The following is a 16262-nucleotide window of genomic DNA, read 5'->3' as shown; positions in this document are numbered from 1 at the left end:
CTAGGATCACTTTAGGATTTTAACATTCTTTTCATGAGTTTGTAATGAAAAAGAAAAAACATCTCTTCCCATCATTTTAATATGAAAAGTGACATAAGTAACTTATTCCCAAAGTCAGTAATCTCTTAATACTACTCAGAACATCTGGAATGGGGAATGGAGATATAATTGTGTGCTTACGGTTTTCAAGCTTGATTCAACTGGACAGAGAGATTTAGTCATTTTATGCTCCGGTTGTGTGTTTGATGCATCCTCTTGCTCTCTGTCCAGTGCACCATCTCGTACTATCAGACGATGCATGTGCAGACAGCAGCGCTGCCGGTGCATTTCCAGACGCTCTGTGAGAGCTGTAAGCTGTACGATCTGGGTCAGCAATACGCTGCATACGTCAAAAACCTGCAGCTCCGCACAGAGCTGCCTGTCCAGTACCAGTTTGAGCCGTACTCCGCATCCAGCCACCAGTAAGACGACATCCAATTAGAACACATCGTTTGCTTTAAAGATCAGTGGTCAAAGTATAATGAGAACTTAAATGCTTCAGGAATTGAATGAAATGTTGAAATAACATGGTTTTGAATTCAGAAGGAAATGGAGTTGTTGTTTTTTAATCAGGCACGTTCGGACCCGTAACAACAGTCTCTGTAATGACCAGCGGCAGAACAGCTCTGAAGCTCCGCCCACTGCAGAGGAGGCGGGGTTTGGGGAAGGAACTGTGGTTAAACAAAGACGAGGTCAAGGTCAGTTTTAATGAACAGAAATCAGCTTTTAAGGGACGAACACACAGGACATGTACTTAATTTATACATTAGAAGAGATGCTGTCAGTTTAAACGCCCCTTGTGGCTGCCTTGCAATTTTAAGTGGTCATGTGTTGTTTTTGCAGGTAGAGACCATCATCAAGCTCATAAGTCCTGGCCGTCCACCCTGAGTGACACTGACAGTGTTGGTCCGGGAAGTGGACTGGGATCCCCGACCTCCAGCACAGGTATGAAACAAATCCAGACCAGTCTGGTATATGGTAATAAAATCGTTTTTAAAAACAATAATGTTGTGTAATGTTTCGGTCTCAGGTGATATCTCAAAACCTTCAAGGCCAGTTTCTGCAGCCACATTTTCATCCAATGAAGATTTAGAGGAGCGAGATGGTGCCATGACCCCGTTTGAACAAAGTGAGTGACCGATTACAGAGAACATCTGAGAAGCAGAAACTTGAATGAATAGTTCAGCCAAAATTAAAATTTGCTAAAAATCTACTCACCCTCAAGTCACCCAAGATGTGGATGAGTTTGTTCCTTCATCAGATTTGCAGAAATGTAGCATTGTATCACTTTGCTCACCAATGGATCCTCTGCAGTGAATGGGTGCCGTCAGAATGAGAGTCCAAACAGCTGATAAAAACTTCACAATAATCCACAAGTAATCCACACCACTCCAGTCCATCAGCTAACATCTTGAGAAACCAAAAGCTGCGTGTTTGTAAGAAACAAAACCATAAAGATGTTTTTAACTTCAAACCATAATCCATAATAACGCTTCCTCCAGTGAAAAAGTGGTCTGGTCTGAATCAGGAGAGAAATCTGCACAGATCAAGCACCGTTTACAAGCCAAAACAGCTCTAAACAAATATGTGGCTGGATTTTGATGTGAGAGACCACAGGAGATTCTCTTTTTCACTGGAGGAAGCGTTATTATGGATTATGGACACTCGCTTTTTAGCTGTAAGCAACGGTTTAAAGTTAAAAAAGTCTTGATGGATTTGTTTCTTACAAACACGCAGCTTTTGGTTTCTCAAGACATTAACTGATGGACTGGAGTGGTGTGGATTGCTTGTGGATTATTGTGATGTTTTTATCAGCTGTTTGGACTCTCATTCTGACGGCACCCATTCACTGCAGAGGATCCATTGCTGAGCAAGTATGCTACGTTTCTCCAAATTTGATGAAGAAACAAACTCATCTACATCTTGGATGTGTAGTACATAGTGATATATGTTGAGTGTGTCTGGGCGTTGGTTGTGTTTTAGGTATAAATGGAATTGAACCAGAAAACGCGGCGCCCACTGGACCTTTCAGAAACGTGGGATTGTCCAAAGCTGCAAAAACCCATCGGCTGCGCAAACTGCGCACACCATCAAAGTGCAGGGAATGTGACAGCTACGTTTATTTCCAGGGAGCAGAATGTGAGGAGGTGAGACCATTTCAGTGGATTTATATTGTTGACTGAATCATATGAAACTGTAGATTGATACCTGCAAATCAACTGATTGTGTAAAACAAGTTTATTGTTCGATCAGATCACTGATGTACAACGTCGTCGCATTTATTTATATAGTGCTTTATACAATACAGATTGTTTCAAAACTGCTTCACAGAAAAAAACAATGAATTCAATTATGAAACCACTTCAGTTTCAGCTGTAAAGCAGCTCTAAAGAAGACAGTAGTGTTATTTAGCTTTATTCAGTTCAAGTTTTGTTCTCAACCGATAGTGTAACGTGTGTTTTAGTGTTTTCTGGCGTGTCATAAGAAGTGTCTGGAGTCTCTGGCCATCCAGTGCGGTCATAAGAAACTCCAGGGGCGCTTGCAGCTCTTCGGCCGTGATTTCTCTCAGGTCCTGCTGGGCGACGTGGAGGGCGTTCCCTTCATTATCAAGAAATGCATCACTGAGATCGAGAGGAGAGCACTCAAAATGAAGGTGCGAGAGGAAAGCTTTGAAAAGAATCAAGCTGTTCTTCCTGCATTTTTCTATCTGATTGGTTTGAATGTTTATGTCTGATAAATGTATTGTTATTTGCATATTCATTCTGATTGGTCAGTTTACCTCTGCTATACATGATGCCAACTTCCTAATTCTCACGCAGGCTACCAAAAAAATTAATGTAAAAGAGCAAATAAACATATTTATGCATCATATGCATGTGAGATATGCACATAAATTATTGGTTAATTGCATCACTTGCTTATATACATGTTTTTTATTCATTTTGCAGATTTGAACACTATTCCCAAAACAGTTTTTAACACTTTTAAGCCAGACATGAAATAATAGTCAGAAAAAAATGGAACAGTTTATTAAACCTTTAGATAAAATATAAAAACAAATCTTTCAAAAAGTTTGCATGTGCGTTTTGGTTGAGTATAATATTTGATACTGTACATCAGGCTTTTATGGCTCATATAGTCTGATATAGTGAGAATATGGAGGAGAAAACAGCTCAGTTTTATTCTGAGCATCAAACTGAGCAAAAATATTTAATTTGGTGCGGATGCTGATATTTATATGGACAAAGAGATGAAATTCTGATGCCTATAATGTAAATCAATGAGATCTTCATAACAGTATAATAGACTACTTACATACATGATATACATATCAGTCATCTCTCTATATATCTTCAATAATATGTCTTAGTAAGATGAGATTGAAATGATCCAAACATATAATGCAATGCAATCCAATGATGATTGTGAGATGAAGAAATAAACGTTCCTCAAAAGCCTGATGATCATATTTGAGACTTGCATTTGAACATGATTTTATGGAGAATCAAGTAAAGCAAAGCTGCTTCAGTACAGTAAGTTTTCTTCTAGAAATATGACTACAGTTATTCTGACGTTTATTTGATAAAAATCAGTAAAGATTTGACAGCAGAAAGACATGTGAAGCAGCAGCTGAAGCTGGACGTTTGTACAATTACACTGAAAGAGCTTTTACTGGATAAAAACTATAAACTATCAACTTGATGACAGAAGGCATGGAGTAGATTGTGTGCAACAGGTTTAAGTTTTCATCATGTTGATCAGTTAGAGGCCTTTGCGTATCAAATATGTGACCCTGGAGCACAAAAGCAGTCTTAAGTCGCTGGGGTATATTTGTAGCAATAGCCAAAAATACATTGTTTGGGTCAAAATTATCGATTTTTCTTTTATGCTAAAAATCATTAGGATATTAAGTAAAGATCATGTTCCATGAAGATATTTTGTAAATTTCCTACTGTAAATATATCAAAACTTAATATTTGATTAGTAATATGCATTGCTAAGAACTTCATTTGGACAACTTTAAAGGCGATTTTCTCAATATTTTGATTTTTTGCACCCTCAGATTCCAGATTTTCAAATAGTTGTATCTCGGCCAAATATTGTCCTATCCTAACAAACCATACATCAATGGAAAGCTATTTATTCAGCTTTCAGATGATCTATAAATCTCAATAAAAAAAAAAAATTACCCTTATGACTGGTTTTGTGGGTCACATATGATACAGTAGGCATTATAGGGTTAAAGCTTTTCTTTGCCTGTCTCCAGGGAATCTATCGTGTGAATGGAGTGAAGACACGTGTGGAGAAGTTGTGCCAGGCGTTTGAGAATGGTAAAGAGCTGGTGGAGCTGTCTCAGGCTTCTCCACACGACATCAGCAACGTGTTGAAGCTCTACCTCAGACAGGTGAGTCACCTGACACAGGGAAATGTTCCTGTAATAAAGCAGTGTTGTGGCGTGTTTACTGTGTCATTGTCTCCGTCTCCTCCTCAGCTCCCAGAGCCCATCATGCCCTTCCGTATGTATAACGATCTGATGGGACTGGCAAAGGAAAGCCTGAACTCGGACGCCTCGGAGGCCGGCGAGGGCGTGAAGAGCCCAGAGCTGGTGGATCGTGGGTCAGAAACCGAGCCTGAACTGCTGGTCTTAGTGGAGAAACTCAGAGAGCTGCTCAAGCGTTTGCCGCCTGCTAACATCGCCACACTCAAGTACATCGTGCAGCACCTATGCAGGTGAGATTCTGCAACAAAAATAAAATCCAAAACTTACAAAATAAACACATATTTATAATGTAGAGCAGGGTTCACAGTACAGCTAGTGATTCACAGAGGAACTGAAGATGTTTCTTTGAGATATATTAAATTATGATTAAATGTTAAATTATGATTAATGTTAAATTATGATTAATATTAAATTATGCCATATTAAATTATGTGTATTTTATATAGTTTTATAGAGCTTTTTGCTCTAAACCTTACAAAAATATATTTTTAAATGTATCATAAAATATTTATAGAAAGTCTATAACTTTACTAACCCTTGGGGGGGGGTACTTTATTTAATAATAATTACAATTTTAATAATTCAATAATTGTAAAAAGTATAAAAAATTATTATTAATAATATTTTATAATAATGTTTTAAATAACTAATAATGTAATAGTTTAAGTTTTAATATTTTATCATTTGCGTAATCATCTAATAATAGTTTAAGAATTTAAATTGTAATATTTTTGTTATTTGTCTAAAAATGTAATAATAATTTAATAGTTTAAGTGTTTAAGTTTTAATAATTTAATAATTTAAGGCATAGGAGTTCAGCAGACATAAACAATTAAAAACACATTTGTATTAATTATATTTTAAAATGATATAATATATTTATAAAAGTAATTAATAATTTAATTTTTTAAGTTATTTTAAGGTTTTAATATTTTAATAATTTATGTCTAACAATGTAATAATAATTTAATCGTTTATGTATTTAAGTTTTAATATTTTAATAATTTAAATCTAATAATCTAATAGTATTTAGATTTTAATTAAGTCCATTTTTAATCATTTAAATCATCAGAGTTCAGCAGACAAAAAAGAAATTTAAAACAAGGTATGCAATAACAAAATTTGGTAGATGAGAAATAACATTAACTTTTTGCATTTTTCCATTTTCAATGTCCAGATTTTCAGATATATACATATATACCTTTTCAAGTTTGCATTTATCTGTATGAATATAAAAATGAGAAAAATGTTGTTTAAAATAGTGACTGCTTGAAATATCAACTGCAGTTTTCTAGATTTTCTGAAGTTTGCTGTAGTTTATCACAGAACACAAAACATTTTTGTATGATGTTAATGAAAGATTCTTGTTTTTTCTCGTCAGAGTGTCTGAGTTGGAGCAAGATAATAAAATGAGCGCCAGTAATTTAGGCATCGTGTTCGGCCCGACCCTGATGAGACCCAAACCCACCGGAGCCACGGTGTCCCTGTCGTCTCTGGTGGATTACCCTCATCAGGCGCGCATCGTAGAGGCTCTGATCGTCTTCCAGCAGAACATCTTCATCTCGTCCTCTTCCTCGGTCAGCTCTCCAGGCCAGAGCCAGGTCTGCACAGAAGCATATCTGATCTGATGTAGTATGCAGGTTTATACAGGAGAGTCAGAGATTGATGGGGTTTAATCACAGCACATTTCTGATGACGTGTGATTTAGTCACAGCTCTCATTGTAATATATTCCTTTATTCAGGACTGTGAGACTGGAACTCATGAAGAGCCAAACAGAGCGGATCTGGAATGTGGTGAGATACATACATATTAAAAATAGAAATATTAGAATGAACAAATATTAAGTAATTTTTTTATTATTTTTAATGTGGTTATGTTTGTAAATTAAGTGGATCTGGAATGTGGTGGGATATATTAAAGAAATAGTATAATTATAATTAATAAATATTTCAATAATATTTGTGTCTTTAGAAAATGTATTAAAATATATACATTTTTACACATTTATTTATTTAAATATTGATATTAACATATTTAAATATGAATATTATTTTTAAAAAATACTTGGGTTTTTCATGAAGAGTCAAGAGTGGATCTGGTGATTTTTAATATTTAAATTATTAATATTATAAATTATTTTCTGTGCTTGAGTTTGTGAATTTTGGTGGGATATATATTAGAAATATTATAATTAGAATGAATAAATATGTCAATAATATTTTTCTTTTTATTATTTTAAATATGTTTATTCATATGTTTTTATTTCGCTTGGGTTTGTGAAATAAGAGGATTTGTGATATGTTTAATATTTTAGATATTTTAGTATTCATTCATATTAGAAAAAACTGAATAAATAAATATTAAATAATATTATTATTAAAACCTATAAAATATAAATATATTATGAATATTATAAAATAATATTATGTATCCATAGGATTGTTAATTTGGTTTTAATTATGTTAGGATTAGTATTGGAATTAGCAATTTAAATTTAATTTAAATGACAGATACAATTAGTAGTTTAGTACTAAACTGCCCAAATGTTCATCATATCTTAGTTCAGATCACAAAATTTGTAGAAATATTCTCAGTGTGATTTTTTTTTTTTTTTTTTTTTTTTTTTTTTTAATAAATCGTGCCGTCCTACCTTTGATCAAGTGTATGTTTGTTCCTCTCGTTCTTCAGGTCATTCCGTGGGTTCCTCTGGTTCTCAGGAGCGTTCGCTGGACTCTGACTCTGACGTGGAGGATCTGGGCAGAGGAAGCCGACCGCAGCGCCCTCCTCTGGTGAGTCAGGAGAGTGAGACCAGCACTGAGGAAGACCAGATGAGTCCCAGAGTGAGTCTGGACCTGAGCGGACTGGTTCCAGAGACCATCCCGGAGCAGACCGTCAGTGCAGACCCACAGGAAACCAGCGCAGAGCAGGTCTCAGATCAGTAAGACGAGATGTATTACGAATTTAAACAGGTCAATATACATTTCAACTATTAGAGATGTACAACAGGAGAACAAGTGTTATGTTTATATACATAAATTCCTAAAAGTCAGATGAATAACATTGAGAGGTCATATGAGTTTGCCTTATTCTTAGTGACCTCTCATGCCGTTTTTTCTAGAACTGAGATCAGTGTCGTTTCACATATTAGCTGATATGAACTGGATGTTGTTTATATAATGTTGGTCTCTTTCAGATTCAGATGATGGTGGTTATATTCCCTCAATTATAATACGTTTGCGCACTAGTCTGTATAAACCACCACATTCATAACCTGCAACTGAAAAACAATAATTACTGTCTTGTAAAAACAAACATAAACGTCATTACTATTATTATTTAATAGGATCTCAAGGTGAGTCAGTGTGTTGTAGTTATTAAAAGTGCTTTGCTTAAAGTCTCATATTTTTCTATACATTTTTGTTCAAAAGTACGTGTCTCTTTTAGGAGCTTGTAACGTTGTATTTTACAATATTTATTATAGTTTCATCTATGCACTGGAGTTTATTGGCAAATAAGCAGAAAATGGTGTTACGGTTAAACTGGTCTAACAACAGCCAGACTGCTGGTCAGAGCTGGTTTTAACGCTTATGCAATGCATTATAAAATGTTTATGCATATTTCTCTTCTAAACATTTGCTTCATTTGTAATAGTGTGTATATTTCATTACTGGTGTTGTTCCAGCAGCACTGTACTGTCTTACTAAACTAAATATGGTTTAAACCATGCTGGGACTGTAGCTTCATCTCAACCATGTTAACTAAAGCCTTTAACCATTTGACTTGACTGATAAATGCTTAACACCACAGAAATTAAAGACATTTGTGAGTGAATTGTATATTCTGAAACTGTATATATTTTTTAGAAAACGTCTATATGCAATAAATCTGTAATTTCTACTATATTTGCGATTAATCATTTAGTTTGTGAACTTGTGTGTGCTTAGGTTTGTGAATTAATGAGATCACCACTTAAGTGTGCGCAAACACAAGGAATTTGTTGTGGTTTTACAGGAGCTCTTGGTACATACATGCATACAAATAACCATATATATATGACACAAGATAGTTATAGAAGTTCACAGAACTGACTCAGCAACAGCTGAGTAAAACTGTTTCATCTGAGCATGTGGTACTTTAAGCATTATCGTATCGCATATCGAATATCGCATTATTTAACGAGTTATCGCATTTTTCTTCAATATCGCACAGCCCTAATATATATATACTGTATATATATATATATATATATATATATATATATATACGTACATACTCATAAGTTACTATATAAATTGGGATTAAAATTTTGTTTTTGCCATTAATGCATTAAAAATGCATAACAAATAACACAGTAACAAAACCATTCATTAAACATTTATTTTTATAGAAGTTAAAGATAAATCTAAATTCATAATTGTTGCCTTCGATCATAAGAATCTCAGTCCTCCATTATAAAAATTTTAAAAAAGAAATAGACAGCAATGAAAAGCCAGTCACAAGACAAACAGAAAGCAAAACAAAACATCTGTAGCTCTTGAGTTTGGCATCAAATAAAAATAAACACACTGGTCCTCACTGTTCGAGTCTGTATGTGATGTATCGTCCAGCTGTTTCACTCGGCCGGATGATCTTCACCATCTGTTAGACAGAAATCAACACCTTTATAACCAAATACTGCTCCACCACTGTGTGCTTCTCAATGCTGATATCCAGGCTTATACACTTCAAACTAAATAATCTCTCAATCCATGATCGTAAAACACCAGATTTCAACTTAAAGTAACACAAAGAATGAGTTAATGAACGTTTTCAGAAATATCGTGCCTCGGGATCTCCAGACTGAATTCTGGGTAACTGTGTCTCCTTGAGTTTACTGATTACAGTCAAGAAAAGCTGTTTTGACATCACAGAGAGCATGCTGCCTCTTAACCCAGTTCACTATATAGTCAACAGTGAGTGAGTTTGGAGCAGAATGACCTGTTTTTCGGAACCAATGGCAGAGAGGAAAGGGTTTGGGAAACCTGTTTGGACAAAATCACTTTTGCTTTTCTGTTTGACATCACTTCACACACAGCTGTTGCTATGGTTGCTATGCTATTCCTCTCTTGTCATAACGAAGGACAAAGAAAACATTACTTATGAATAAATTAAAGATTTCCTGTTTAGTTTTTTTTTTTTTGTAATAATGCATGCAAAATGTGGTAGTTTTTGTTCTTTTAACAGATTGCAATATTTGTTAAAAACAAAAAGTGGATCCCATTGCAAGAAACAAAAATAATCCACGTCCAGGCGCTCACATAGCAGGCAAAATATAAAAAGCCTTTATTGTAAGACAGGGCTACATGTAATAAATACATCTGTTAATTGCAATTGCAATATTTGTTCATATAACAAATCTCGATATGCTTTTAAAATAAATTATAATATTAATATTTAAAATATATTTATAATATCTATATTATTAAGGTTTTAAACCCTATAAATGCAGCTAAGCATCCTGAAATTTAAAAGGCAGCTATATATTTTATGCATGAATACCCAGTTTGTACTGTGAAAAATTGATATGATAAATGTGTAAAATATCATTTTTAAAAAATACAGTTTTCATTATTACATTTTTTCTATTGTATTTTCTATATGTATTTATTGAAATGTTTTTATTATTATTATTATTCATTTTAATATTTCTATTTTAACATTTTTTTTTTAGTTTTTTTTTTTTTTTACATTTACTTTAAATTACATTTTAATTTTAATTAGTTAGGTCTTTTTTTTTTTTTTTACACTGTTTTTCTCTTTTCCAGACCTGTTTGAAAACCCATGATCTAAAATGTGTGAAATTTATACTAATGTTTATATTCTCTTGATTTTGTACATTTACCTTTTTAAACGTATAAAGACCCAATTTATACTGTGAAAAAAATACTATTAACATTCGTAAAATATTATTTGGAAAATGTTTAGTTTGCATTGTTACTTGTTTCTATCCATTATAGTACAGCACTGTTATATATTATTTATTAAACTGATGTTACAGTCCTAAAACTCCGCGCACCTCCTGTCATCAGTCACGTGCTCACAGAGGCGCTTAAGGACCCCTGGATGGTGTCGAAATATTTTTTAAATTTGTATTTTTCCATGAATATAGAGTTTTTGAGAACTGAAAGATGATCTGTAAACTGTGTCGGTTTTGTGTATAACTCTTAATGTATTTGTATACGCATTGCACGTATTGATCACCTGATTTTGCATTAGTTGCATAAGCACCGTCTCTGATTGGCTGAGGCTGACAGAAGAGGCGGGGCTTTGTGCCGCAGTACTATGTGGTTGTTTCAGCGAGCGCTGAGCACCGTCTCTGATTGGCTGAGGCTGACTGAAGAGGCGTGTCTTTCCCCTGGTTGGGCGGGGCTTTGTGCCGCAGTACTATGTGGTTGTTTCAGCGAGCGCTGTTGATCGGGACGCTGGGGAGCAAGAGCTTCGCTAGAGCTATGGTAAGATACCAGACAACACCTTTACCTGCTGTTTAACGCGCCTAAGAGAGTGTTAAGACTAGTTTGTGTTGTCTAACAGCTAGTTATTGTAGTTGCAGTGAGTAGGTCAAAGTCCGGTGTGTTTATTTGTGGCACCTGTGTGTCTCCGCTAATTCACTCCGATGGAGGAACATTAGCTCGTTAGCTTTAATAATGTAATCATGTCTCTGTGGGTTTCTTTATGCCTTAAAATCAATTTATATTCGTTTTGTTAGTGTATGTTTCGTCTCGTTAAAGTCCGTTTTGTCGGCAGGCCTGTTTTGGGTTTAGCGAATTCAATCACGTGGCAAAAAAAATCAAGAATAATCAACGATAATGTCGTGATTTAGGGTTTATTATTATTAATAGCAATCAGTTACGCTATTTGGGTTTATTGTGAAGACTAACCAGTGATTTTATTAAGAGTTATCAATTATAAATTCATTATTTGGAATGGATTTTATTATCAGTAGTATTCAATAATAATTATATTATTTAGGTTTTATTAAATATCACTGCATGCTTCCTAAAATACACCAGTTCTTTGTATATTAGGGTGATGCATATTTTATTGTAATGTGTTGCAGGTGAATTAATATGATCTAAAAGATTTGATATCTTAATGTTAGTTAGTATGCAACATAAAAATCACTCCAGATAAATTTGCAATGTGATTATTAAAATGAATGAATTATGTCGACTATTATAATACAACAATCGCACAGTTTCGTTTGCCTGTCCCAAATCTATAGTAAAATCAGTGTTGTGGAATTATTTAAAATAGAGATGATCCTGCATGTTTTAAAAACACATTCAACCACGCGCCATGTGTTCATACTGTAATATGACTTGATTTGAGGCCTAAAAACTTCATACTAATAAATAAACCCACACTGCATGATCTCTATATATCTGTATTTTCTGTCCTTTTTTTTTTTTTGTATAATTGTTAATTTCATGCATATAAAAACCATGCCTGGACTGTCATATATATATAGTCTTAACTCTCAGGTAAGCTTGTAATGGATTACTCTTAAATCTGGTTATCTTTGACTAGTCTCCGCTGTAGTTTCCCGTAAGTGTGATGAAGCAATCCCACAGACACAGGAAAATCTGCTTGGTTTAGGAGCTCTACACATGATCGCTATATAAAGATTGTCAATATATTTTTAATGCTGAACTTCTTTGCTAAATCCCCTCCGTAAAGTAATATTTAGTTTCTTGTGTTTTGCATAACTTGTGTTGCATATGTAAGCAAAAAAAATCACACATAACAGTATCAGAGGGCAAAGATGAGTTTTAATATGAGATTTCATCAGTTAAGCTATTACATTGGAAGTTGCATAATTGATTTATAGCACATCATTGTTCTCGTGCTCAGTATCTATTTGATGGGATTGGCAGACACTCGTCACGCCCTGTGATCTTTGACCTCTCTCTGTTTATCGCAGTGTGCCCAAGCCAACGACTGGCAGTCGGCCAAATCCATATACGAGTTCTCAGCCAAAGACATCGATGGAAATGAAGTGTCTCTGGAGAAATACAGGTGAACAGATGAGTACATTTAGGAACTTTGATTTCATTTACTCAAGCATCTTTATCTGCTGAAATTGTACTTAAACATCCAAGGCTATCCAAGATGAAGATGAGTGATTTCTTCATCAGATTTCAGGGCTCTAGACTGCGCCAATTTTTTGAGAATGTGCTAGTTAAAATTTGATGTGGTCGCATTTGTGAAGAAGGAAGATTTGGTTTTCAAGCTAAAGTAAAGTATAAGACCGCTTCTTAAACCAGAGAAGATGAACATGTTGTCAGGGCCGGAGTGGGAGTCATTTTCAGCCCTGGAGTTTCATGCCTTAGACCGGCCCACTTTTAATTCATGACTGACTATATTAAAATAATGTAATTAAAACCTCAGTATATGTGACCCTGGACCACAAAACCAGTCTTAAGTGTCAATTTTTCGAAATTGGGATGTATACATCATCTGAAAGCTGAATAAATAAGCTTTCCATTGATGTATGGTTTGTTAGGATAGGATAATATTTGGCCGAGATACAACTATTTGAAAATCTGGAATCTGAGGGTGCAAAAAAATCAAAATATTGAGAAAATCATCTTTAAAGTTGTCCAAATGAAGTTCTTAGTAATGCATATTACGAATCAAAAATTAAGTTTTGATATATTTACGGTAGGAAATTTAAAAAATATCTTCATGGAACATGATCTTTACTTAATATCCTAATGATTTTTGGCATAAAAGAAAAATCTATAATTTTGACCCATACAATGTATTGTTGGCTATTGCTACAAATATACCCCAGCGACTTAACACTGCTTTTGTGCTCCAGGGTCACATATGAGTCTGCAATAGTGCACTGTTCTCTACAGCCTTGTAATTCACTTTTTCTAGAGCTTTCGTTTTGATGTAAAAATCTTAACTTTAGAAATGGAAAATAAGGGACAATTGTATTTTTTTTTAAAGGAAATAAGCGACAGAATAAGGGACACTCAAAATATTTGTACTGTACCATAATGTATGTCTGCCTGCAGTTAAAAAGTTCCCAGAAAAAAAAATCACATTTGTTTTGCTTAACCTATTTATGTACAATTATTCTAAAAAATACTTTTAATGTCATACAAAAAATGTCATCGGCCTGAGTAAATTGTACCATTGTACCATGAGTAGAACGTGACTGCACAAGTAGTGTAGTAATTTAGGAGGTGAAAATACTGTGAAATTACATACATGCATACAATTGGCATGAAATTTTAAAGCATAACAACTGAACGTCTATGAAACGTCAGTCAATAAAGCATTTTTTTAAACAATGACACTTACATTTTTGAACTAAAATTGTATTGCTTCCATAGCCTATGAATGAATAAAAATGCATATTTTTTAATTAAAGAAAACTTAGAGAGTGACAACACCGTGGCCCAAAAAACAGACCGGCCCACCGGGAATCCTCCGCCAATCCGGGCCTGCATGTTGGTATTCTTGTGAAAAAAAACAAACAAAAAAAACATACAAGTCCTGTCACCGACAGCCAGTTTAGTTTTACTTTTCTTTTTGTTTTCGTTTTGAAAAGCGTGTTATCTTTGCTGTTTACCTCATGTTACGCTATGGAGGCTTTCTTTCTTTTTTTTTCTTTTTCTTTTTTTTTTTATTTGATTCCTCAGTGTTTGCGAAACGTTCTGTAATTTATTAGTCGGTATATAATACAGCATGTGGTGTATGCCATGCCTCATCTTATTCGTTTTTGTTAATGAACGTTATGTAAGCTGTAGCCTACTGTTTTATTGTTGTTGTGCTTTTTAATTAAGAATAACAATGAATCCATATTTTGTTGTAGTCTTAAAAAGTGAAAGGAGTATAGATATAAGCAAAACAGACAATTATCTTTTCTTCTAAAATGTGACATCAAGATCGCGAAAGTGAAAGCGCACGATCGTTTATAACGCAGCACAAGAGAAGTTCCCGTTCACAAAATTTTAATAACAAATAATGATGATGAAAAAGAACGGGTTGAAAGATGAGCACCTTGGTTACCATATAACTATGAACTATGATAAAAGTTTGTCAGCATGCATTAATAAATCTCATGTTGTAGCAAAAAAAAAATTGTGACCTAATTATGTGCTCGTGAGACCAACTGAGTCGCAAAAGAGCGACCACCAGTGGGAAGAATGAGTCTAGAGCCCTGGATTTGAAAAAATGTAGCATTGCATCAGTGTCTCAGCAATGGATGCTCTGCAGTGAATGGGTGCCGTCAGAATGAGAGTCCAAACAGCTGATAAAAACATCACAATAATCCACAAGTAATCCACAGCACTCCAGTCCATCAGTTAACATCTGGAGAAGACAAAAGCTGAAACAAATCCATCATTAAGATGTTTTTAACTAAAATATGAAATGAGTCCATAATCCATAATGCTTGGATTCGTCTGAAAGAAGAAAGTCATATATACCTAGGATGCCTCTGGGGAGAGTAAAACGCAGCCTAATTTAAATTTTTGGGTGAACTAACGCTTTAAGTTAAAAACGTCTTGATGGATTTGTTGATGCTTTTATCAGCTGTTTGGACTCTCATTCTGACGGCACCCATTCACTGCAAAGCATCCATTGCTGAGCAAGTGATGTAGTGACACATTTCTCCAAATCTGATGAAGAAACAAAGTCATCCTAATCTTGGATGGCCTGACGGTGAGCACATTTTCAGCAGATTTCCATTTTTGGCTGAACTGTTCACAGCTGTCCTCACCCACATTATACAACTAATGCTCATTCTTCATTGTGCATGCAGTTATTTTTAGTCTTTGGCCGAGTGTAATCTTGCTCTGTGAATCTGGGTCGTGGTGTCTGAAGTGTGTTTGTGTGTGTTTCAGGGGTTATGTGTGTATCATCACTAATGTAGCCTCTAAATGAGGTAAGACTCCTGTAAACTACACTCAGTTTGCGGCAATGCACGCCACGTATGCTGAGAAAGGTTTACGCATCCTGGGCTTCCCCTGCAACCAGTTTGGAAAGCAGGTATGTACAGGAATAAAATGCCAGTTTGTAGTGCATTATATACTTTATTCTGTGTACTGAATAGTACACTATGCAGTATTTTAAAGAGTGATATTGTATGATATAGTGACTCCACATGACCTGATTACGTTGCATGTTTAATCCAGTGAGTGGTGTTCAGTTTGCATCTCAGAAGTGATTTTATTTTTGCTTTTTGTTCCAGTTTTGTCTAAAAATTGTTAATGAGTCAAGAAAGAGTAAATATTGAAATCTTTAATATTGCTTCAGGTTCATTTGCAATTTAAGCATGTTGCATTATGGGATACTGTATTCCATGCATACAGAAAATGAGCATTCTATGCAATGCATACTTGCTGCAGAAGGAGGAAGACTTGGCAGTGGCATTATATTGTGAATGAAAAAACTTTCAGTCCTGAACGTTTGTTTTTTAACGAAATGTAGCAGACTGTAAGAGCGTTCGCTGTCATGACTGTAAGTAGGTCACACGAGTGAAGCTGTAAGTGGATTATTTTGTGTTGTGGGGTGAGATTTAATCTTACAAGAGATACAAAATTCGTTTATTTGCATTATCAGTCTTCATTTTAATTTTAGTTTTTTGTAAATTTAATATATATTATATATATATATATATATATATACATACACACACACACACACACACACACACACACAGTGTA

General features: G+C 34.6%; 1 protein-coding gene and 1 pseudogene across 2 annotated transcripts in view; both read left to right on the top strand.

The window, feature by feature from the left end:
• LOC107696355 (minor histocompatibility protein HA-1-like) overlaps positions 1-8412 on the top strand; it is a 31700-nt gene extending 23288 nt beyond the window's left edge. For both annotated transcript variants that reach the window (XM_016496664.1, XM_016496656.1), the window contains exons 13-23: positions 271-461; positions 613-737; positions 883-984; positions 1070-1168; positions 2023-2186; positions 2504-2692; positions 4307-4444; positions 4532-4770; positions 5922-6141; positions 6284-6335; positions 7231-8412. In XM_016496664.1, coding sequence (XP_016352150.1) covers positions 271-461; positions 613-737; positions 883-984; positions 1070-1168; positions 2023-2186; positions 2504-2692; positions 4307-4444; positions 4532-4770; positions 5922-6141; positions 6284-6335; positions 7231-7484 — 1773 coding nt within the window. In that variant the 3' untranslated portion in view covers positions 7485-8412. The remainder of the gene's footprint in view (positions 1-270; positions 462-612; positions 738-882; positions 985-1069; positions 1169-2022; positions 2187-2503; positions 2693-4306; positions 4445-4531; positions 4771-5921; positions 6142-6283; positions 6336-7230) is intronic.
• Positions 8413-10927: 2515 nt separating this feature from the next.
• LOC107696346 (phospholipid hydroperoxide glutathione peroxidase, mitochondrial-like) overlaps positions 10928-16262 on the top strand; it is a 7999-nt pseudogene continuing 2664 nt past the window's right edge.

This window comes from Sinocyclocheilus anshuiensis, unplaced genomic scaffold (genome assembly GCF_001515605.1).
Source record: "Sinocyclocheilus anshuiensis isolate Anshui unplaced genomic scaffold, SAMN03320099.WGS_v1.1 scaffold217, whole genome shotgun sequence".
Lineage (NCBI taxonomy): Eukaryota > Metazoa > Chordata > Actinopteri > Cypriniformes > Cyprinidae > Sinocyclocheilus > Sinocyclocheilus anshuiensis.
The sequence above is the reverse complement of the archived record's forward strand: the minus strand, read 5'-3'. Positions and strand labels throughout refer to the sequence as shown.